This window comes from Apiospora hydei (assembly GCF_038363865.1).
Source record: "Apiospora hydei strain CBS 114990 chromosome Unknown utg000006l_segment0_segment0, whole genome shotgun sequence".
Classification (NCBI taxonomy): domain Eukaryota; kingdom Fungi; phylum Ascomycota; class Sordariomycetes; order Amphisphaeriales; family Apiosporaceae; genus Apiospora; species Apiospora hydei.
In genome coordinates, this window is record NW_027117365.1 from 1,006,414 (window position 1) to 1,029,899 (window position 23,486).

Sequence of the window (23,486 nt, forward strand, 5' to 3'; positions counted from 1 at the left end):
ATTGCTATTCCGAGCTGGGCATCATCGGCGGTTGGGCTTTCTGGAAAAGGGGGTGCCGCTATTCCGAACCTGCACCATGCTCAGTCAAGGCCTTCGCAATCAGGCCAACCCTATCCGTGACCAGAAGATCCAACCCTGCATCTGCTTGAAGCTAGTGCGCAAGATATTAGCATATACAAATCAATATTTGAATAGGGGGTAGTTATGAAGCATCTCCGTACCTTGACATTATCCGGCTCATTGTTCTGCGGCCCGTACGTCCCGCACATCAAGCCCGCGTTCCTGACGAACCGCACCAGCCGCGGACAGAGCAGGAACGGCTCCGACGCGAAGACGATGCCCGCCAGGCCCCACCACCGTGCGAAGTGGACCGCCGCCTGGACGCTCGCGGCCCGCTTGTCGAGGTCGCTGGGCGGCGGCTTGCCGGCGTTGCTGATGAACATGACCGGGTACGCCCGCTGCTTCAGGGCGAGCAGGATGCAGACCTCGGGGTGAAGGACGAGAGCACGAGCGGTCGGTTGGCGCCGGCGGACTGGCGGATCTTGTCCAGGGCCACGTCGATGAACTTGTTGATCTCGATGACTACGGGGGCCACGCCGGCGGCGATGGTCTCGTGGATTCGGGGGTGTTCTGGATATAGGTCTTTAGAAGTAGAGGAACCCGGAGCGGCCCGGGAGGAAGCTGGACTTACTGAATTCAATGTTGAGACCCAAATCTTCGGGAAGCTCGCTGAGAAGTTCTTCCAACGTAACTAGCGAATCGTGGATGAACTCGCCGCGGGTGTTGGGCTTCAAGCCCTTGTTTCGGAAGTCGACGGTAAGCTTTACTCGGTCCTGCACCTGGGTAGCCCCCGGCTCGTCCCTACTAACGGAACGGGAGCGGAGTCTCGGAGCGGATCCAGAAGTCGGCCTATGTGGACTGCCAATGACCGAGGCTGGGTTTCCTTGTGGAGACTGTACCTTGCTCGCGTACCGAAATTGCTCCAGGGTCAGATCATGGATCGGGATATCCGTGCCCGACTCGCTGAACGAGAAATCGTGGTACACAACGGCTTCCAGGTCTCGTGTGAGCTGCAGGTCTGTCTCAAGGTAAGTATCATCCCCGGTTATACTTGTTCAAGGCTGCTCACCAAACTATTGCAGTTAGTAAAGAGTGTGGGGCTGACGTATTCAGGGGTATCTCACCTCGACAAATGAAGCACCAAGCTTGGCTGCTGCCAAGAACGACTAAACAAGAGAGAACGTGAGATTCAATCCTGCTCGTTAAGAAACCAGATACGCACCTGAATAGTGTTTTCGCCGATCTGGAGATACTTGTCTTTGGCAATGTTTTGGCCGAGCCCTGGGAGAAGGTAAGCACATCTTCGCCAACGCCTTTGAACGAAGCGACCTACCTCGATGGCCTACCACTAACATCTCGTCGCTGCATTTACGCTGCTGTGTAGGCAAGGGGCTTTGAAGATAGGGGGTATGGTGTTGCCCGGACGAAAGTGAAAAGAACAGTACCAACGACATCCATAGTGTCGCAATCAAGAATCGCAGCAGTTCGCTCTCGTACCAAGTTCTCTCGCGGACAACCAGCAGCCAGCTTGGTTCCTTCCAGAACCGCACTTCCGATTCCGACCACCTTTTCCTGAGACGGCCCATGGCGACTACGAGCTGTAATCCGGAAAGTGAGTACCAGGGTTGCGTCTTCCCTGAGCAGAAACACGCATGGGTTGGTATCGAGATCATCGTTGATGAGCGGTAGATTGAACGTCATGGAAGTTTTAAACCTCCCAACTTGGGACTCCTGCGGCGCGGAAACTGTCAGAGTGTAGGACGTGTCTTCTTTTGCTGCAGTCGCTGGATTGGATGAGCAGCAATTGACCACGACCGTATCTTCCTTCAACCGGGCTTGAATACTGCCCAGGTTAACAATGATTGCTTGCTCGCCTTGCTTGAGAGTAGGCGCCACCGGCTCTGCCATTGCTGGAATGTTGCTTGCTGGCCCCCTGGAATATGGTACGGTCCCAGTCTCCGAGGAGTCCGGCGACAGCCTGGTGTCCTCTGTACGCGGCATGCTCTTTTGCGGTCCAGCCAAACTGATCGTTCACTGAAGCATCCGCACCAGCAAGGAGGAGAGCCTTGACTACACCTTCGTGGCCATGCATGCACGCGATGGCGAGCGCAGTCAGACCTCTCCGAGGCTCTGTGGCGTCGAGAGTTTCTCTCCGCTCGCCGATAGCAGCGAGCAACAGGTTGACGTAGTCGACTCGGCCTTGTAGGGCAGCGATATGGAGAGCGTTCCCGCTACTGCTTCGCTCCCCTGCTGATATGGATGAGAATTTGCAGCCGGCATCAATGAGGCACCGGAAAGCCTCGTCATTCTGTAGTCTTACTGCTGCTGTAAGAAACCCATCAAGGATGCGCCGGATGTCATGATCCGCGTTTCCATGCATATCTTCGCCCAGGCATTTGATTGCATCGATGAATATGGGTTGTCGCTGGTAGAGCATGATCTCAAATGGGGAGGGTAAGTTGCTTCCCTTCGCAGCCTTCATCAACTCAGTGACCCAGTCACGGTTCATTACTGGGCCACCAAGGTAAAGGATCATCTCACAGTATCGCGTGAGATTATGTTTGACCGCAAAGCTCAGAAGCTCCGCACCAGATCCGTCGGGATTAAGGGATCGGCGGGTGGAACTGGAACAGAGTTGTAGCATACGTCGGAAGACCTCGAGCAGCTCCTCCTCGCGCCTGCTGATCTCAGGACCCGTAGAGACATCCTCCGCAGATCTTGCACAGAGTGTGACTCGCATGCAGAAGAGTAAGCAATCCTTGTCCATATTCTGAACATATTCTGGCGATCGCTCTAGGATTTGAACAGCGGTGGCTTCCAGATGATTCAATATAAGATACTTAATCACTTGGTCGAGCTGTACGACCCCGGAGCCGAATGTGGAATCGGGATGTGCCAGTTGGATAAGCTTCTCGGCATCACCCTGTAGGGCCAAGTGATGTAGCGCCCTGATGTCGGGTAGTCGATCCGAGGCCGAACCGAAGCGCCAGGGTGTCTTCTTCAAAGGGACTGCGTGCGGATCTGGTGCGTGGTCTGACCGAGCCCGATCCAACCCGGTCAGTAATGCACTCATCCTACGCGCCGCCGCAGTGGTTTTCTCTTCCGATTCAGCGTAGAGATCGAACCAGTCTGCACATTGGGCCCCATGTTTCCCTTCCTTTTGCGTATCGATCCGCTCCAGTTTACAGAACAGTCTGCGTGCGGCGGTTTTGTTGACTCTATCGAACCAACGTAGCTCTGCGAGGATGTTAAGCAAGCCGCGATATCCTTCGGCGAGGAAGTGCAGTTCCGACTGACGGAAACTGGGGACAGGGATGCTTCTGGGAAGTTCATCGAGGTGAAAGTTATCAATCATCTCCTTTTCCTGGCCATGAACCGAACAGAGAAACCGTGCCCTGAATTCCTCGATCCGGAGAAAATCATCTCGTAGCAATTGGTAGGCGGCTGGTGGTTGATTTAGCTTTGCTGTAGCTCAGCACTCGGATGAAGTTGTCGATGGGGCTACTTACAATCAAGATCCTGCCCTTTGGTGTGCAGCTTCTTGATCAATGCCTTTCTCCCAACGTAGTCTACATAGAAAGACCCGTACTCCGGGATGATCAGCTGTTGGAAGCTTTTTCCGAATCTCATGTTTATGACTGGGAATGTTGCGCAAGGTGACACTGGCCGGTCCCCTTTTCTAGTTGGCTGGTATGTGTGCTGTTGCAAAGCTCATGAAATTCAACAATCGCTGGTCAGTCTAGAAGATGGTGTGTTGGCGGGGTTAGAGTACCCAGAGTATCCTGGATGTCGGCTCTTTATGTGAGTACCCGATTGGCAGTTTAGGCCAGGGGTAAAGTGGCGTGATGCACCTGGTACCATTGCCATGGGCCCTACTTATCCCCCAGCGTGCACCAGCCGACCTAGCCGACCCAGGAACCAAAGTTCACCATGTGACACCACAGTAAATTGACTGCTAAAGGACCCGCGAGCTCCCGCCAACGGTCTGGTGGAATTATAAGAACACCGAGGTCACTGCAAATTCAACGCAGGAGAACCAAAGCTAATGCCACCTTCTTTCTACTTAGTCCAGACTCGGCTTCTTCTGGATACTAGCCAACCCCGGCTCTCACAGACTTTAAGCTCTCAAAAATTCCATCTGACATAATCTTGTCACTGAAGGCCTTCTTAACGCTTTCCCTGGCCGTGTGGCTATTGACCCTTCAGATGCTATGTCACAGCAGGAACCATATATTGGCTCACAATTGTGTCATCTTCGGAACCAAAATATGACAGGTGGGTCTGATGATTTACTGTGCTTTGCCTGACCGGGAAGGCCACCCGAGTTCTGTTGTGTCACTAGAGAGACCCGAACCGACGGGCCTTGGTCCAGGTCTAGTTTCCGAGACAACTCATTGTTCAAGATGAAGCGATCCACGTATAACCAGCACTCGTGGCCCGGTACTCTTTTCCATATGAGAAGGTTTGCAGCCCATTCGTGGGCCAAGACGGTATCTTTAAACACCAGATAGAAGCCCCCCGTAGGTTGTGCTGGTGACGATCTCCGAGACCCTTGATGGCAGGCGGAGCGAGACTTCGGTGTGGTATCGTTTCTCTGGTTCCAAGTCCTCTCTCCGCACGATGTCGGTTTGCCTTAGCCAGCTCATGTAGGCTTCGGCTTGTGCTGGGGTCCGAAAGTCGACGTGCACCCTTTGGCCTTTGGTTTTGTTAAGGGTGATATAGACGCCAAGTCCCGTTGCGGAGGAGCCCATCTTGGGGGTAGTTGGTTATTGTTTTCAATCGTGTGCGTATTGGTCTCGAGTCGAAGTGTAAAGGGGAAATCTAAGACTATGGCGATGAGAACTCGTTGGTTTCTATGCTTGCTGATTATAGACAAAGGCTGGGTCGATGATTAGATGATTACAAAGACACATGCGAGAGTAAAGAAACAAGGTATAACGGCCTCAGATGACAGCCCGGGGCAAGGCTACTAATATATGTGGATTACTCTGTTCGGAATTGCCCCGTTAGACGACTTGGCTGTGTGGGATGGAATAATGCTGCATCAGCTAAAGTGGAATGACCACTGTCCTTCCTTGGCTGGTTATCACTCGGACGTTGAGAGTTTACGCTGGTTTACCTAGTGCAAACTCACCCGGCTTCAACGCAAAAGTCAGCATTGCTGAATGAGCAGGTTGGAATAGTAGATAACGAGGGCGAAGTTTGAGTATATGAGGCCTCCTTGCCAAAACTAGCATATCGCCAATGGGGAAGGCGCTGTTTGCCAATTGATGGGATCACGCATCTTTGACGCGCCAGCCGACCCTCAAGCGCCTGCGAGGGGAGTACTATAATGTGGCGCCCGGGTGATCGACTAGATGGCAGGAGAATGGTCTCGCCCGCTGCGGCTGAGAAAGTTTAATTCGTCCAGCCCCATGCCGAAGGTCGCCTAGTGAACGATTGCGAAGCTTGATCCGGCCACGAGGGCTACTTGGACGTTCGACCCGCCTTGTGCGATGCTCAGCCTGGACCATATGGCACCTTGTCTCGTCTTGCATCCTCTCCACGAATGTCGATGGTGATCATCCTGAATCATTATCTGCCTCTATCACGAAAATAACTTGATCTTCCATATGGCACGAACAAGGCGCGAATCGATGCTACGGAGTCTTCAGGAATTCTGGGGGCACACATATCAAGTAAGGTCTCCTAGCTTCAAGACCTGTCGATGCAGGCCGGAGGCGACCTGGAAAGAACTATGATAATGTGCTTAACGCTGGGACATTTACTTTGAGGGACAATTTTATTCATAATCTGCAAATAACAAATCTCGTTGTTGCTTAAGCATCAAGCCAATGATAACTCCTTTATTTTACGGGTAATAACGCAAGACGCTCTTCGGAAACTTTGTAAGTATGCCCCTCTCCGTTGTATTTCCTTTTGTTGTGTTTCGAGGCGTTCTGATAGTCGGTGCGAATGTGTAGATGGCGTGGTGCAGCCTGCCACTTCAGCCTTTGCTCGTATTGGAACGGGAACCCCGGCTTCAACCTGATCCGAGGCCTCAAGGTAGAAATGGGGCCTTGTGGGGTCAGCTGGGTTGTACAAGAGAAATGCCCTTTTCATTTGTCCGACCACTTACTGCCTCTCATGATGATTCGAAAATATCCCTATGAGTTTCGTGAGTGATACGGTACTGGGAACGGCTACAGCATGGTGTGGTGTGTGATTCGATTCACGTGGAAGAGGCAGACTGCCCCTTGCGAATACCGGGATAACCTGCGCATGTGTATGTGTATGCGAATGTGTAACTTCGGTATGAATAATTGGCACATCGGCGCGCGCTGCGTCGCTGTATGCCCCGAGGGGAGGCGGACTGCACTTTGCAAACCCCGGGACGAGTTTGACATGAGAAGCGGTTACAGCATTCAGTGGCTCGTGGCGGTATTTCCCCGTATTTTCCTGCTTGGCCACATAAGGTACGGGTCGTTCGGATTGGCTGATGGCCAGCAACAAATTCGCATTCGAAATGAACCGATCTATATAGAGCCGATGCTCTTTGGTGGGACCAAGGGTACACCGCCAGACTAGCAGCCCATCCATCCAGGCTTCGGCGAACCGGGAATCGGAAAAGGTGAAATAAAGGCCTCCGAGGCTCGTGCTTGCGCCGATTTCAAGCACGTTCGGCGGCAGACGATACGCGATTTCAGTCTCAGACGTTCTCGAGTAGTCGAGGGAGAGCATTCGGGTGATGGGGCTTCGGGCCAGGTGTTCCATGTAGAGAGAAGCCTGGGCAGCGCTTCGAAATCAATTCGCACCCAGCGGCCAAAGTTCATGCCAAACGTGACCTTGACACCAAGGCCGGCCGAGCAGGCGTCCATTTCGGTCATGCCGTGTTACGTTTTATCTGGGATTGTCTTGACTTGGTGACGTGCTGTAAAGGGCGAGGACGTTTACCAGGTGTAGAGGGATGGTAAGATAGTGTGGAGCATGAAAAGGAGGATTACTGGAGTTGAATGAACAGGTAGTTATTGTAGTCTCATAGACCAGTTCGTTAAATCCAGTACTACTTGACGCTGGCACATCTCGCGATTGTTATAGCTAGATAGGTTGCTGAAGGATAAGCTGCCTTAAATGGAATTCGCCAGCCCCTCATGGCTAAGGCCAGTAGAGCCATTGGTACTTTGAAGGTTTAAACTGTGCTCTGAGGCTCAAAACAAAATCCAGCCCAGCTACGTCCAGCTGAAAGGGCGGTCGGGAAGTCAATACAGGACAAAAGAGAATCGAAGGCTCCTATGTCTCACCGACTGGCATATCGTCAGTGAGGGAGGCTGCTGGCTATCAAAGCCAGTGCATTGGCGACGTTTGGCATGCCAACCAGCCTTCATGCTTCGACAGGGGGCGCAGTGCATTGTGGCGTTTTGGCGGTAGCAAGTGCATGAAGCTACCCCAGAGCAAGCTGGTCAACTCTTCTAGCAGAGTTTAGCCTGGCCCGGCGTGAGCCTGAGTCTCGCTAAAATGATGGCTACAGCACTTGGTCCTGTCAGGCGGGTTGATTAACGTTTGATACCGGCCCCCCCGTTGCAGGTACCCGCACAGCCGTACTCTCTTCGGTGGGTAGGGGACATGCCATATGACTACATAAAATCCAGTATTACCACGATGTCTAGCAAATCTAGTATAGATAAGGGATATTTATACAAGAGATATCTTGAGCTTTACCCATGTGCGATTCATTACCTCCTGACCTTGAGATGGCGACTGGCGTTGGTTTTCGGGCTGAAGCCGCTACCTATGCTGCCCGGTAAGTAGCTTCTTTGTCTATACCTGTGTCCAGACCGATCTTACCCCTATCAAAGCACAGCCACCGTGGCCCCCATCTCGGCCCACGACTTTGCTCCTGGCCAAGAAGATCCGACAAGCCATGGTAAGTGATATGTCTAGCAACACAAATCTCTATAAACTGAGTAAGCGGGTATAGGAGGGCTCAGAAGGGCACTCACAGCAAGCACGACCTGGGCACGATCTCGGCAACAAAGTCTGAATGGGAATCTCATCGAGCAGCGTTCCACACGCGGTTATGCCGCGTCCGTTAAACAGTACGAGCCTCGTGTCTCCCTTCATCGTCAGACCACCATCGGCCCCGTACCGCCCGCCGGGCCGCCTAGGAATCAATTCGCCCATCATCCGGAATTGTGGGTTTTCCTCCACCACCAGCCCGGCCTGATCTCCAGAATCGAACAGCCTAGGAGTAATAATGCATTGTCTAAACTCCTCCAGTCCCTCTGGGAGAGGCATGTTCTATCAAGCAGATCATCGCCAGACACACCTAGTCCCGGTTCGGACTGGGAGCGACCCGAAAAAGACCGCAGCTTCAGGGTAAGCTTGGCGGAACTGCAGAGGATCCAGCTGCGCAAGCTGCAGTGCAAGCTCGTGAAAGCCGTGGTGGATATGCGGTTCAGAGAGCACGATCCCGGCAATTGGGAACAAGACCTCAAATCGTACAGTATGTCTCTACTTGTTGGATCCTCCAAAAACAACACCTAAGATTCGTGAAGCCGAGCTGACTGATTTGGCGCTTGGCGATAATAGTCGAGGGAATCAAAGATTATGACTACATGATCGAACGAAGCAAATCGCCTCGGGACCCGTTCCTCGTGACTGGCGAGCGGAAAATCGACGACTTTGTCATCAGGACAGCTCTTGGGGATATACCCGCCAACCACTTGCTGCCTGATCCTCCGATCCCCGTCCCGGGCCCCTGGGAAGAAGACAACCAGCCCGTGGGCGCGACGCGGGTGGCCAACGTGGCGCAGTCGGCCCTCGAGGGCCTCAAGGAGCGGCTCGTCATGGCCGCGCTGGGCGGCGCCTTTCTGGTCGGGCCCATGTGGCTCATGGTGAAGCGCAACGATCTCAATACCTCACTGGTTTCGACCACGCTCTTCGTCGTCGTCTTTGGCTTGCTGATGGCTGCCTACCTCGACAAGCCCATGGACGTCATGTCGGCCACCGCGGCGTATGCGGCTGTGTTGGTGGTTTTCGTGGGATTGGGTGCTCAGACGCCTTCACCGGGTGCGGGGCCGACGTAGTAACATGTCGATCTAGCTATCCCCCTGATGGCGACAAAACTGCCTTTGGCGTAATCGGTACCTTTCGCAATAGTCGATATATGCATTTGTTTAATCAGGCGTTACATCTAGTAGAGTAAGCATTATGCCTGATGGAATAACCATTATGCTACGGCACTAAATATTCCCCAATGTACATGTGTACCTATACAGGACGGATGGCATTGTGGGGGCAGCGCTGTCGCCATCAAGGGGATACTACACACTCGAACGTGGGTTTTATTTACACAATCCCATTCCATTGCAATACTATTCATGGTAGAGGCTTGGATATATATCACATCGTCCTATGTTTTCTTTTTGCGTGCGGGACGGGCCGTACGTACCAACTTTAAATAAATGCCTATTTCAACGTGCTTCCCACTGTTTCCAGGTAAATGCCCTAACAATCGGCTGCAAGAGTCTCCGGCTCAACAAAACTCCACCTGGGCGAATTACCATGCGCGAATCGCGCCAAAGACTCAGAACCGGGTTCGAAACGCGACCACCCAGCGCGACTCAGGCTGTTGACGGGATCCGCAGCGAATTGGACCCAGAGATGCCGCATGAAAGCCACGGTCTGCTCTTGCTCTTCGCTTGGCGGCAGGACTGTCACGGCCTCGGAGTTCCCGAATATCATGTGCATATCGACGCCGTGGTAGGCGCCGCTCGTGGGATACAGCCGTGTGCTTTCCCAGTCACCAAAGTAGCGGTACTGCCACACGGGTACTCCGGCGGCACGCCGGCTCAGCGCCTGGGCGTGGTTGGGGCATGTGAACGATGTCAACAGGAAGTCATCACCTTGGCTTTTCGTCACGTTGACACCGCGTCCGTAGGCCGATATTACGTAGTATCCTTGTTCATTGTCATTGTTGCCGAGGACATAGGGCTATGTCTCCTTATGTTAGATGATTCGTTCTTCCTCCCGACAGTCCACCCGGTCAATCGTGGAGCTCACTTACCAGTCGAGCGAAGTTGCCATCTCTTGAGCGCTTTCCATAGTCGGAGAACACAAGTTTTTCATCAGCCTGTGGGTAGAATGGCGGAGTGGACCGCACCGGGTTATCACTGGCCGCAGACTGTACCTGCGATGCGGCCTTGAGTATCTCTACCCAGCTCTTGGTTCGCATACACGCCAAGGAGTTCTCGTCGGCGCCACATCCAAGGGCATGTGAGGCGTTGTGCCAATTGATGATCTGGCGGCTGGGTTCATTCAAGGAAAAGCTGAAGGCATTGCCGGAATGGGATATAATCCCGCTGACGATCGGATCCTCTTGGTAAGCGTACGCCCAGTAATCCACAGCCACGCCGCCAGCTGATTGTCCGAAGAGCACCATGCGGGAGGGGTCACCCCGAAACCTGCAATGTTATCCCGGATCCATTCCACGGCGAGCCGCTGGTCCCGAAGGCCGAGGTTGCCTGCCGCGTCCGGCGCCCCGGGGAAGCCGAAGATGTTGAGCCGGTAGTTCAGCGTGACGACGACGACGTCCTCGGCGTCGGCGAGGGCCTGGCCGTCGTAGAACGGGGTGTGGGTGTTGCCGTTCGCAAAGCGCCCGCCGTGGAGGAAGATGAGGACGGGCTTCTTCTGTTGAGCGGCGGAGGCGGTTGGTTTGGTCCATATGTTGAGTGTGAGGCAGTCTTCGCTTTGGGGGGTTCCCGCGCCACCAACGAAGTAGTCGATGATTTGCTGCGCTTGGGGGTGAAACCGGGGAAATCCACTGGCCTGGGCGGCGCCTGTGGACAATCACTAAGCGTATGTCAATATCTTGTTAGCAAGCGTAAGATACACCTTTCGGAACCTGGTGAGATTACATACAAGCCCTTCACATCAACTGTCAGCTGCCTGTCCGGATGTTTAAACTCTCGTTATGCAGAGAGAACACTTACCCATTCTGATGCATTCAGAGTTGCGTTGGAACTCGGAAGCCGTACGGGCGGCGCAAAACGCAATTCTCCGATGGGAGGCGCGGCGTAGGGAACACCCAGAAACTCGGCCACAACGCTCCGGTTCGGCCCCGGATGTCCAATGAGCAAGCCGCTTGTGGTCTTGACCACTGTTGTTGAGCGGTAGTATGATGTCGCCGCATCTTGGGTGCAATCCCCAAGAGCATAGAGAGCAGCGGATATGAGTATTGGAATCACACGTGCCATGTTCCAGATAAAGTCCAAAGCCATGCATTTCGTAGCATTCAAACCAGGGTACTTTAGGATTTCGAATAAAAGTGTCAAAGATGGCAATGGTTGATTTCATAGGTGTCATTTTCGGGCGATGGCTCAAAGCAGTATCTACATCCGGACCTCCGAGAGCGTGGATTGGCCAGTCAGCGTAATGGCATACTTCTGAAGTGACCGGGGTTCGGCCCTCCCTACGCACCCTCACACGTTCAATGCATGTCACGTCTACTACTGCGAGTGGAATCTGCGAGTTTTGCATCTGCGAGTTTTGCATCTGTCTCACGAACACATCATGATTGTGGTCTGCGTCAAACAGATTACCAGTTGACTAATGCCTCCCATGAAAACAACATTGGATAGGTTTCCCTTAAACGTCTGATCAATCTTAGTGGCATCCTTCGGGCTCTTCGGTCTATTGGCGAGTGGCTCGCATATGACAGGCAGGGAAACATCAATGAATGAAACCCGATAGCAAACCAAAAGTTGGAGAGCAGGAAACAAGTGAAATATAAAATCAACCTACCCATCATCGCCGCCCCTCTCAGCCCCTTTTCTACCATAAGGGTCAGTTGACATGCTCTGGGCTAACCAGTTCTGGTAGTCATGTATATTTTCAAGATTCAAACATATCGTTCCTTACCATAATTATCGGAGCAATGGTAGTCGCTACGGGGTATGCTACAGGGTAGCGCGCACAACGCCCGACATCTCGGTGGGAAATCTCCGCCGCCATGCCGCGCTGGGAAAGGTCACCCCCTATAAAGGGCGGCAGCTCACCCGGAAATCTCGCCATTTGTTGATCCGATGTTTGTGTGAGTTATATATTTGACCATACGACAAGACTCCCTTCACTTGATTACCCTTTCGTACAGCAGTATGAGCACTCCAACCCCTATTCATCATAACTTCCTCTGCAGGACTTTGATGCCAATATAATTTCGTTTCTGGATTGTGAAAGACAATTGACTGAATAGGGTGCGGTGTGATGTTTGGTAGAAGTGGTGTTTGGTCCTGCTAAAATCGACAAGTCCCTTGTATTGGAACATCGCCAACCTAACCGGCGCAGGCGGGTCTTGTTTCATTTTTAGGCATCCAACTACCTTGGCAGCGACTATGAAGTACCTAACTCATGTACCATCAAATGCGGAACCAATTTACGCAAGGTGTGTTTACACATGACCCCACGCGTCGACTCAAACTCCGTGTCAACGCAGGTCACAGTCAACGATACCTTCATACCTCCTCCCAATCTCGTCGTCGACGACAAGCCCTAGTGATCTCTGCCCTAAAATTCCTGTCCGCACCCACGCACCTTAGAGGTTTATATTTCATCCATCATAATCAAGAAACCCGCAGCAACATTGTTTCCCCTTCCCACCTCCTATCGTACACTCACACACAACTTCATCTACGGTGGCACTGGCTCGCCAGTGTTCACCCGCTTTCCATACTACCAAACTCCAACCAACTCGTTTCTATTTTCTTTCTTTGGCATCGATTCGTGTCACTCGGTACATCATACTCCCTGTCGAACCGTTAGCGTTTCTTTCGTTGACCATCTGTGCATTTATTTTACCGAGACCGGTTATCCCTATCCACAGGAACCGTCCCATTGAAACCAAATCAACCGAACAGAACCAATCATGCCCAAATCGACAGCCGCGCCATTGCCAAAGATGGAGTCCTCGAACCATGACAAGGGAGAAAGCGCAATCGTTTCCTTCGTTGGTGGCAGGGAGTTCAAGGTTGCAGCCAAAGCTCAAAACACGCCTGCCTCTCCTCGGCTGGATCAGTTCACCTGCTTCCTCAAACTGGTACAGGAACTCCGAGACATGATTTGGCGGTTCAGCATCCCGGAAAGAGCCCTTCTGGTAGGGCCTTGGGCCGAATTAGACGAACCCAACCGTCCATGGTGCCACAAGTTCTTCGAGTACGCCCCCTGCACCAGCCAAGCCGCTCGAAACCATCTTTCTTTGCCAGCGGTTGCCCAGTCGTGCCGCGAGGCCCGAAAAGCGTACCTGAGATTCGTCAGAGACGAAGCCGCATGGTTTCGCCCCGTCCACTACACACTACGCCCAAACCCCGGCCGGAGCAGACGTGGTTCGACCCTGCCAGCGACATGTTGTGTCTGGATCTCCTAGGCCACCACGAGGATTGCCGGTGGCAGTACGGTCAAAGGTCAAACCGAGTGGAGCTGGACGTGTTCGCCAAACACCTGCGCGCTTTCGCATTTTCTTTTCCCGGTAGATATTACTACGGCGGCCGCGAAAACTTCTTCAAGTTCATCGTCAAGAAGATGACGGACAAGACGCTGTGGCCGCGGCTGGAGACGTTCATGGCGTACGACAAGATGATCTTCGTCCACCCCCGACCTGGAGCGGCCCTGCCCCCGGCACGCTGTCGGTCGAGAGCCCGGTTGCCTTGGTCAACGTCCGCGACGTCGAGCGGATCCGCCAGTTCAAGGAAGTGTACGAGGGCTGTTCCGCACCCTCGCACCTCGACCCGAAGGTGGTGAAGCACCTGTCGTCGCTGCTTACCACAGAGAGCCGGGAGCGCTACCTCGACCTCATGCGTCTGAACGTGATCAGCCTCTGGGCGGAAATACTGTTTCCCGACTTGCATACAGGCGGAACGGGGGCCAACCAGTTCCTGCTCACGGATCCGGGGACGTGGAGACGATGCCTGCACGCCTTTACCCCTTACAACCTTCGGCAACATTGGGTCCGGGACGTGATTATCCCGCTCGTGCCCCAAGTGCAGATGGTGGTGGCGTTCAAGCTTTGCGATGCAGCGTGCCATGTAGGAACCAATGAGACACTGGGAAAAGCGAAGGATGATTGTGAGCGATGCCGCGGCCGGTCTGTTTGTTTACGCATTTGACTGCTTACCCGAGGAAGGATACTGGCCAAGTCAATTCGTTGAGTTATGGGATAGCTGCCAACAAGGCAGCTGGCGTTATGTGGTCGGATAATTGGCAAGGGAGTAATGTACGGATAGATGGAGGGATCTGGTCGCGCCAGCAGCGCGAAAAAGGCGGCTCTGATAGCAGAGTGTTTCCCCAAATGCAAAGCAATGTTTTACCACTAATTACGGCCTCACGCACCAGAGTGCTGGAATTGTGATTTCATAAAGTTTTACGAATCCTCCATAACAATCATGATGTTGAAGGCATGATAGGCGGACTGGGGCGACTACACACTCACTTACACGCAGCGCAAAGCCAATCGGGCGGGAAACCGAATCTCGTTGGTGGGGTCTTGGCTGGGTGACGAGGTTGCATTAGTGGTGCTTCTGAGAGATCCAGATCCCTGCTTGTCGAGTGAATATGACAGATCCTCTGATTTTCCACTGAGATGCAATTCTGTTTTCAGCATCTCCTTGCCATTAATCCATCTCATATAAGATTTCTCTCCAGGTAGGAACCAAGTTCAGGAGAATGGTGCTATTGCAGGAAAATCTCCAGTTGTACGCAGAGATCTGGTGTGTCCGAAGATTGCGACGCATGTCACATTACAAGCACAAAGGTGGCTACTTGTCACATCGTTTTCAATGGAAAACTAAATTCTTGAGCCTAGTCCATTGATTAACTGTAAAGATTGAGAGGGCCTCATCAGTCAGTTGCTGGTATCCAAAGACGTTCGCATGCCCGTCAACTGCTGTGCCCAGACGTTGTTGATCAGCTTTTTACCCCACTTGACACACTCACTCCAGAATGTTGCATCCTTGACCCCGCGTCAAGCTACCCCTCTGGATAGAGGTGGGAGGTTAATATTGCAGCACACGATGGTTGGAACCTCTGGATAGCGAATAAATGATAATCCGGCCACACCTCATCTGAGGCATCAGGGAGTGATAGAAAAACCTTGCTGGCACCTTTCAACCTGGAGGTTTCAAAGGATGTGATGTGGTTTGCTGGCTTCAAGGCAATCGCAGCTGGTATTGCTGCTCATCACCGCCCTCTAGAAGCTCATTCAAAGCACAAGTGACAAGACCTCACCATGTTTTGGCATGATATCACAACGTGGTGGCATCAGTATGATATGTATTAAATGGTCTACGTACATGACTTATGCTATTTTCAAATTGCATCACTTGGCCTACTAGGCATCATCATAAGCCGAGCTAGTCACACGTAGTGAGTTCTTGATCAAGTGGCCAGTTTTCATACCAGATCTAGAAGCACCAGACAGCCAGCGACCTTGGCGGTGAACGAATTAAGATTTGGTGGCTAGGATCAATCAACCCCAATGCAATAAGCCCCGCTACCGCATTCGCCAGGCATTTGCTTATCCAGTACCTACCCGCAACGATTGAAGCGCCATTCAATGATGGATGCAGAAACTCTTCGCCAGATCATGCTATCAATTATGTCCATGTACATATTTCATTGACTAGATGCATCCAAGAGGATAAAAAGCACTGACAGGAGCAAAGGCGGAGGTGAGACATTTGATGCATGAGGCTAGGTAGGCAGATGCACTTAAGTAACCTGTCGGAAGTATGCAATAAACAGAGCCACCACCTACTGCTGATTCGAGATGGTCTGTGCAGGGCCCGACACTTTTGGTTTCGTAGGAGGTACCTTCCCTCATTGTTCTTGATGGCACTGGATGTTGGGTACATAGGCCGCCACCACCACCATGTACCTGATTGCTCCCGATAACCACCTGCTGCAACGATACCTCAGACCGTGCGCCGACCTCACCTCCTTTCCCCAGCCATATCAGGGCCAAACCTGAAGAAGAGGTGGACAAGCACACCCCGCCTTCAGAATGGCCCTCTCACTGTCCAACAAGCAAGCCGAAGAGCTGTACGTCCATCGTCTCCCCTGTCGAAACACGACATCTGCGCTTCCATGACAGATACTAACCTCGCGAATCCGCCTTAGGCACAAGTCCATTATCGCATACCTGTCGGCAAACAACCTGCCCAATGCTGCCGCCGCCGTCAGGGCCGACCTGAACCTCCCCGAGGACGTGTTCGATGCCGCCACCGCAAAGAAGTACGAAAACCTGCTGGAGAGAAAATGGACGAGTATCGTCCGTCTACAGAAGAAGGTACGTGGCTGCGACACCGCCCTCCCACTCTTAGGCCCGGGCTGGGCTTCTTGAGACCTGACACTTAATCCGCTTTGCGCAGGTCATGGACCTTGAGTCCCGGAATCAGGCCTTGCAAACCGAGCTCGACAGCACCACACCCCTCTCGCTATCGAAGCGCAGCGACCCTACATCATGGCTGCCCAAAGCCCCCGCGCAACGGACGTTGGAATCGCATCAGGATACCATCAACTGCGTCGCTTTTCACCCGGTCTATTCGTCTATCGCTTCAGGCTCCGACGACTGCACAATAAAAATATGGGACTTCGAACTAGGCGAGTTGGAAAGGACGATAAAAGGGCACACGAGAGCGGTTTTGGACGTCGATTTCGGAGGCCCGCGAGGGAGCACCCTTCTGGCATCCTGCAGTTCTGATCTTACCATCAAGCTGTGGGATCCGGCGAACGAATACAAAAACATACGAACCCTACCAGGTCACGACCACAGTGTGAGCGCTATTCGCTTCATACCTTCTGGAGTGGCAGGAGCCCCGACATCGGGAAGCCAGCTTGTCAGCGCTAGCAGAGACAGGACCCTCAAGATTTGGGATGTTGCGACGGGATTCTGTCTAAGGACCCTTCGCGGGCACGCCGAATGGGTGCGAAACGTTTCTCCCTCGCTAGATGGGCGCTACCTCGTCTCGACCGGAGACGACATGACGGCGCGGCTCTGGGACATCTCTGCGACGGAACCCGAGGCCAAGGTGGTCATGTTCGGCCACGAGCACTTTAATGAATGTTGCGCATTTGCCCCACCTACATCATATCAGTACCTCGCCCAGTTGGCAGGGTTGAAGAAGCCTCCACCGGCGACCAGTACGGCAGAGTACATGGCCACCGGATCGCGAGACAAAACCATACGGATCTGGGACGCGCGTGGCACGTGCCTCTTGACACTAAGAGGACACGATAACTGGGTACGGGCGCTCGAGTTTCACCCCTCGGGCAAATACCTCCTCTCGGCGTCCGACGACAAGACGGTAAGATGCTGGGACCTGAGCCAAGACGGCAAATGCATCAAGGTGATCGAAGACGTACACGAGCGGTTCGTCACTTGTCTCCGGTGGGCCCCAGGAATCGTCAACTACGAAGATAGCAGTGCTGCGGCCAACACCCCTCAGCGCAACGGCGCCAAACCAGCAGCGCCCGAAATACGCATCCGGTGCATCATTGCCACGGGAGGCGTAGATCGGAAGCTCAGAATATTCGCCAACTAAGGCACGCGCAACCGCGAGTTTGACGGTTGAGCGTGCTTTGGGGCATATCGTGGCGGAGTCACAGTACTTGATATCCACGACTGGGACAAGGTTCAACATTGAATCCGCAGCATTGTCATTATTTCGGACGCAAGGTGCCGTCTGCTGTGGGTTTGGATGCATGTCGGCGGCAACTCGTGGGGGCCAATAGAGTCTTTCAGGCATGAAACGGAGCCGTGGAACCAAACGACTGTTATCTCCCCGGCCAACCCATCTGCCGTATTTCGGTCCCCACGAGAACCAGTTAGTATGAAGGACACAGTTACTATAGGGACGGCGTGTTAACCAACAAGCCCGCCAGGCTATCTCCAGGAGTTGCAAACTCAAAATACCCCAGTGCCATACATCCCAAGTTTACTGAGACGAACTTCAATCGAGTCTGGCCACTACATTGCTGTCCACATTGAGTCTCACGCCAGGTGTTTAAAAACAGTTGCTAAAAACCGGCCGCCGCAAGCGAGAGGAAGGGACCATATATATGACGCAAGACTGTGTAGCGGCATGAGCCCCGGGGTAGCAAGACAGGTGGCTTGGGTCAGACACTACGCTGCAGAGAGACTTCATACGCTGTCTAGAATAGTCGTGGCTCGCCGAGTCACCCAACTCTCATGAGATACTGAGCTCCAAGCAAGATGGTCATTGCGGGTTGGTTGCTTGTGAAATTGTTGTTGGGCAAAGTAGAAAGGACATCAGAGGATAGAGAAACAATCAGTCAATGACGTAGTAGGAATTCCATGCAGCTTTTTGCAGACACTGGCACGCATTTCGGATAGCATTTGTTTTCATCCCTCTTCTGCCCCCTGAAGATTCGGGGAACCAATCAGGGGCCTTGGTAAGGTCGTATCGTAACCCCGCGATTATGAGCTTGTACCTGACTTACATAACCAGGATCCCGATTGCCCCCTCGTCTCGTCTTTTGCTTCTTATTGGCATTTCCCCCAAGATGCACTTGTTGAGATGCTTATTGACTGTTGCAGTCTTGCCGAAGCCAAACCTAACACATCTCGATCCGAGCCGAGCCGAGCCGTAAATGACATCAGCCTGCACAATGCCTCTTTATTTACTCTTGGTGCATTGTTTCAACTTTAGGAGGACCCGTTCCTCCCCCAGATCTTACGATTTATGTCACTCATTGCTGGGGAGAGACTGGGGGCTTTCAAGGAAGACATTTCTGTCGGGACGGGTAGCGCGGCGCTAAGACGAACCACTGACGCAGCTGAAAAAAGGTGTTGTTTTCACGCCTACGTAGGCTTGCAGAATCAATGTACTCACTCACATTACACCACATTTACACCCACAGCCCCCCGTCTCTAGCCATTAGCCCCCCAAGCCATAGGAGGTGGCTTCGGCCGCCCATCCCCTCCCAACCTCTTGCTGCCAGCGGCTGAGACAACCGTGACGATGACATGCGGGCGCTGGGGCTTCTGGGCCTAGCCCTCCCTCCTTCTTAGCTGAGAATCCCTCCCTGCCTCCCGCACCTGACCTTCCGCCGCAGAGACAGTTTGCTACACCGTGCACCTGCAGGAGCCTCTCTCCGCAATTGACCAATAATCGACACGTACTGGTGATGTCACCGAGCCAGCCCTTTTCCGCTCTCTCCCTTTGTTCAGCTTCGGCCTTTAGCGGGCGGCTTGCAGAGGGACAATGAGTTGGGAAAACAGGGCAGAACACGCGGGGGGTGATCGATGATGTGATGATAGTCTCACGCAACGGAATGGCGTTTGCTGGCCCGTCTATATGACCCCATGGCCCTGCCGCGCTGCTTGATGCAATAATGCTCTGCTTCATTCTCCATTCTCCTCATTATACCAACACACAATATCAGATTTCCCAGATCTGATACCCCACCCACTGTAAGATACCCCATAAACCCATATTTCATACTTCCAAAAGCAAGGTACGATGGGTCTTGCCGATACCATACGAGAGACGTTCGGCGGCGGTGCTGCCGCTGCCACTCATGAGGGCAGACGTCGGAAGCGTCCCGCGGCAACGTGATGGACGTTGAACACACGCCTGGCGCGTTCCCCGAGACCCCTGCTGCCGAGGAGCAGCAGCGAGAACTCAGCGGGTCGCAACTTAACCCCACCAGCAGCATCCTGCCTGGCAAGGAGGGCGCCCGCGGACACGAGCACAAGGATTCGGGCGTCGGCTTGTCGGATGTCACGAGCAGCCACCCCAAGACCGTCGGCCAGACCGACCCCTTCACAGCGGCACCACCAACGTCTCCAAGTTGGTCGATGTCACAAACTCCCGTCCCCAGACCGTCGAGAAGGGTGCGCTTTCACATAACACCAGCGCTGCGGCCAACACCCCCGTATCCACAGGGCTGTCGGACGTGACACAAGCGCGCCCCCAGACGGCCGGGAAGGACGCGCTCCACCAGTCGCCCGCGCAAACCCTCGAGACGGGCACGCTTCAGTCGCACCCGCGAGCAACCGCCGGTCACCACGATGCTCCTACTACGACAACCGGTGGCCACTTCCGCCGCTCCAGCGTCGACATGCCCAAGGACTCCAGCAGCACTGGTCCTTCGGAAGGCATCGACAGCCACCACAAGAAAGATACCTCCACGCTCGGTGGTCTCCTAGGTGGCAACTACCTCGGCGGTGCCAGCCACAAGCATGAGGTATCGCCTCTGGACAAGGACAAGCATATGACCGGCGATACCGCTGGTGGTCTGCTCAGCAGCGAGCCCTACAACCGCAACACCGCCACCACAGGCACCACGGGCACCACGGGCGCCATAGATAGATCCGCTTTTGGGCATGACACCAGCTCCACGGCTTCCTCTCTTGGCGGCACTGACGCGTCTCACAATATTGTCAGCAACGGCAAGGACAAGTCAAGCACCGACAACAGCGAGTCCTACTGGGGGCAACCTGCCCACCGCCGCCAGCCTCCCTCCGCGAGCGGTATCTACAACACCGTGACCGGCAGTGGCAGCGGCGAGGACCACAGCGCCCAGCACCGCCGCGTGCCCGCGGCCGGCGACGACGAGGTCGCCATGCACTCCGCGAGCCACAGCCCCGACTCTCACGTCCCTCGCGGCGGTATCTACAATTCCGTCGTCGGCCACGGCAGCAGCGCCGACGACACCGTCGCCGGCCGTACGCCCGAGCACAACCGCTCCGGCAGTGGTAGTGGGATCTACAACACCCTCTCTCTGGCGCCGCGGCGGGCGGGTACAACGCCGCGGCCAATGCGGCGCAGGGACTCTACAACACGGTCTCGGGCCGCAGCGGGAGCGGGACTGAGCATGGGTACGAGCATGAGAAGCCCTTGACTACAACTGCCTCTACCTCCAACGCTGTCGGGGCTGAGCACGAGAGTCCTTTCAGCACTACTTCTCCTTCCAACACCAGCCGGGCTGTGAATCCCAGCACTACGACGTCGTCGTCGACGGGCAACAACCAGGGCGTTGCGGCGGGTGCTTACAACACTTTGGCCTCTGCGGCTCAGGGCGTTTCTGATACCGTGACCGGTAACAACCGCAGCACTGGAAGCCAGTACGAACACGAGAACCCTCTCACCGGCACTAACACCACTGGGTCCCATAGCACCAACACATCGGGCACTCAGCCTGGCATCGCTGCTGGCGCATACAACGCTGCTGCCAACACCGCGCAGAATGTCTCAGACATGGTGACGGGCAACAACCGTACCACTGGGTACGAACAGGGCGGGCCTTATGATTCTTCATCTACCAGCTCTGGCCTCACCGGCGCCACTGGTAACACAAGCACCACCGGTAACCAGGGCGTCGCAGCCGGCACTTACAACGCCGTTGCCAACGCAGCCCAGAGCGCCGCCGATACCGTAACAGGCCGCAACACCACCGGCACTGAGCATCAGTCCGGCTACAACACCAGCAGCACGACCGGCACTCAGCGCGCATTCCCGCTTGATAACTCGCCTATCTTTACCACCACTGACCGATCTGTCGGTTCTGACCGCAACCCCGCCGCCGCCGCCACCACTACGGGCACTACCCATGACCACCACAAGACCGGCCAGCACCTCGCCGGAGCCGGTGCCGGTGCTGTCGCCGGTAAGGGCGCGTACGACTTCCTGCACCGCAAGGAGAACGACAAGCCCGACGCCCGCAACGAGTTCGTCAGCAACGTGAACCCCTACAACGCGCCCCAGCACGAGGGGGCTGGCAGCACAGCGACTCGGCCGGTCTCTTCTCCGACTCCGAGCTGAAGAACCTCAGCCTGCGGCAGAAGGATGGGAGCCACCATGACGACGAGCTCACCGCGCCGTCGCATGGCGAGCAGAACCTGTCTACTTCCGGCCCCGGCCAGTCCCACGGGTTCCACGGTACGAGCAGCCACCCGACGACGTCGTCGGGAACTGGTTCGGGTGTTGGATACGACACGCCGGCTAGCTTGGCTGCTGCTGGATCGAGGTCGCAGCAGACACAGGGTGATGATTTCCACGGTACTGGTCAGACCCACGGCCTCGGCAGTGGTCACCCTTCCGCACACAAGTCTGAAATCCCCATTCCCAGCCGGGTTCACGAGAGTCAGACTCACGGACTGGGTAGTGGTCATCCCTCCGCCCACAAGTCCGAGATCCCTATCCCCAGCCGAGCGCACGAGAACACGTCCCCGTCCTCGCTCGCTGACCAGCGGGCCGAGCCTCCTCGCTCCTCCGCCCACCACTCCAACGTCGGTGCCGGCCTTACTGGTGCCGGATACGGCGCTTCTAGACTGGTGCGCGACCATTATGACGATAAGCACGCCTCCGCCGCTGCTGGCGAAATTCCTTCGTCTACTTCCTCTGCCCGCCAACACCAGCCCGTTGAGTCCGCCACACTGAACTGGTCAGCAGAGGCGACCAGCTCAGACAAGGATCACAAGGATCACAAGGATCACAAGGATCACAAGGATCACAAGGAGCACAAGGACAAGTCTTCCACTGGCCATCACAGCATCCTGCCGTTCCCAACTCGCAAGCACCACGACAAGCACGCCGATGAGACTACGACTTCGGACTCGCACCACGACAAGCATCACGACAAGGATTCGCACGAGCACGGCCACAAGGCCCGTGACGTCGCAACGTTCGGTGCCGGCGCTGCCGCGGCTGGCGGTGCCTACGAGACGTTGACGGACAACAAGACGACTGGACACCGTCAGCCCGGCCAGAGCGCTGCGGCCAACACCGGCTCTTCTCCTACTACCATGTCGTCGATTGCCAATGAGAGGCCCCACGCCCCGTTGACCTCCACTACCTCCCCCACGTCAACGACGTCTCCCACTTCCACGCTCGACATGCACCAGAAGGATCGCGCGGCCGCCGGCATGACGGGCATCAGCCCTCGACCGCTGGCGTCGGTGCTGGCGCCGCTGCTGCTTCCGGCATGAACCAGCAGGGCCACCAGGCGCAGCACCGGCAGGATATACTGTCGCGCGCTGGCGGGGATGGGCACGTGGCGCTTCACAGCACGCACGATGAGCACATGAAGGGGCGCGGGACGACGGTGCCGGCGGCGGATGGGAAGAAGGATCCTTACAACCACTTGAGTTCGGGGACGCCTTCGGGGGTATCTTTGGAGTAAGTGACGGAGATTTAATGAGGAGGATAAAAGGGAAGGGAGAGGCTTTGGATGGGATAATCGTTAACCCAGGGCCTCGGAAGAGAGGGAGAGAAATGATTATGATGTAATATCATAAAACATGTTATTATGAGCACGAGATACGATCTAGTTATATGATTTATGTTAGGCTTCAAGATATTTTCATGTGTTTTCCATGTGTTTTATGTGCTCTGTCCAGATGCATGTTTCTCACTTAGTTCAATTCGCAGTTG

The 23,486-nt window shown here is 54.6% G+C and overlaps 8 protein-coding genes across 8 annotated transcripts; 4 read left to right on the forward strand and 4 right to left on the reverse strand.

The window, feature by feature from the left end:
• Window positions 1-58: 58 nt before the first annotated feature.
• Window positions 59-3,690, reverse strand: PG997_007522 (GDPD-domain-containing protein; the record flags this gene model as incomplete). The annotated part of the gene is made up of 9 exons (XM_066811837.1): window positions 59-151; window positions 222-432; window positions 486-630; window positions 692-1,070; window positions 1,185-1,226; window positions 1,283-1,341; window positions 1,506-1,993; window positions 2,055-3,504; window positions 3,570-3,690. 9 exons carry the CDS (start codon window positions 3,688-3,690, stop codon window positions 59-61), a joined length of 2,988 nt encoding a protein of 995 aa, XP_066667179.1.
• An 866-nt stretch (window positions 3,691-4,556) lies between these two features.
• PG997_007523 (uncharacterized protein) lies at window positions 4,557-4,811 on the reverse strand (the record flags this gene model as incomplete). Its single annotated transcript, XM_066811838.1, has 1 exon — window positions 4,557-4,811. One exon carries the CDS (start codon window positions 4,809-4,811, stop codon window positions 4,557-4,559), a length of 255 nt encoding a protein of 84 aa, XP_066667180.1.
• Window positions 4,812-6,623: 1,812 nt separating this feature from the next.
• On the reverse strand, window positions 6,624-6,917 carry PG997_007524 (uncharacterized protein; the record flags this gene model as incomplete). Its single annotated transcript, XM_066811839.1, has 1 exon — window positions 6,624-6,917. The coding sequence occupies one exon, from the start codon at window positions 6,915-6,917 to the stop codon at window positions 6,624-6,626; it is 294 nt and encodes a 97-aa protein (XP_066667181.1).
• Window positions 6,918-7,790: 873 nt separating this feature from the next.
• Window positions 7,791-9,674, forward strand: PG997_007525 (uncharacterized protein; the record flags this gene model as incomplete). The annotated part of the gene is made up of 5 exons (XM_066811840.1): window positions 7,791-7,840; window positions 7,896-7,963; window positions 8,042-8,542; window positions 8,629-9,068; window positions 9,567-9,674. 5 exons carry the CDS (start codon window positions 7,791-7,793, stop codon window positions 9,672-9,674), a joined length of 1,167 nt encoding a protein of 388 aa, XP_066667182.1.
• PG997_007526 (uncharacterized protein) lies at window positions 9,547-11,294 on the reverse strand (the record flags this gene model as incomplete). The annotated part of the gene is made up of 5 exons (XM_066811841.1): window positions 9,547-10,032; window positions 10,106-10,346; window positions 10,406-10,877; window positions 10,933-10,942; window positions 11,031-11,294. 5 exons carry the CDS (start codon window positions 11,292-11,294, stop codon window positions 9,547-9,549), a joined length of 1,473 nt encoding a protein of 490 aa, XP_066667183.1.
• Window positions 11,295-12,961: 1,667 nt separating this feature from the next.
• Window positions 12,962-14,198, forward strand: PG997_007527 (uncharacterized protein; the record flags this gene model as incomplete). The annotated part of the gene is made up of 2 exons (XM_066811842.1): window positions 12,962-13,418; window positions 13,600-14,198. The coding sequence occupies 2 exons, from the start codon at window positions 12,962-12,964 to the stop codon at window positions 14,196-14,198; spliced, it is 1,056 nt and encodes a 351-aa protein (XP_066667184.1).
• Window positions 14,199-16,090: 1,892 nt separating this feature from the next.
• On the forward strand, window positions 16,091-17,630 carry PG997_007528 (nuclear distribution PAC1; the record flags this gene model as incomplete). The annotated part of the gene is made up of 3 exons (XM_066811843.1): window positions 16,091-16,128; window positions 16,207-16,375; window positions 16,458-17,630. The coding sequence occupies 3 exons, from the start codon at window positions 16,091-16,093 to the stop codon at window positions 17,628-17,630; spliced, it is 1,380 nt and encodes a 459-aa protein (XP_066667185.1).
• Window positions 17,631-19,666: 2,036 nt separating this feature from the next.
• PG997_007529 (uncharacterized protein) lies at window positions 19,667-23,041 on the forward strand (the record flags this gene model as incomplete). Its single annotated transcript, XM_066811844.1, has 4 exons — window positions 19,667-19,855; window positions 19,903-20,769; window positions 20,814-21,785; window positions 21,836-23,041. The coding sequence occupies 4 exons, from the start codon at window positions 19,667-19,669 to the stop codon at window positions 23,039-23,041; spliced, it is 3,234 nt and encodes a 1,077-aa protein (XP_066667186.1).
• Between the last annotated feature and the right edge of the window lie 445 nt (window positions 23,042-23,486).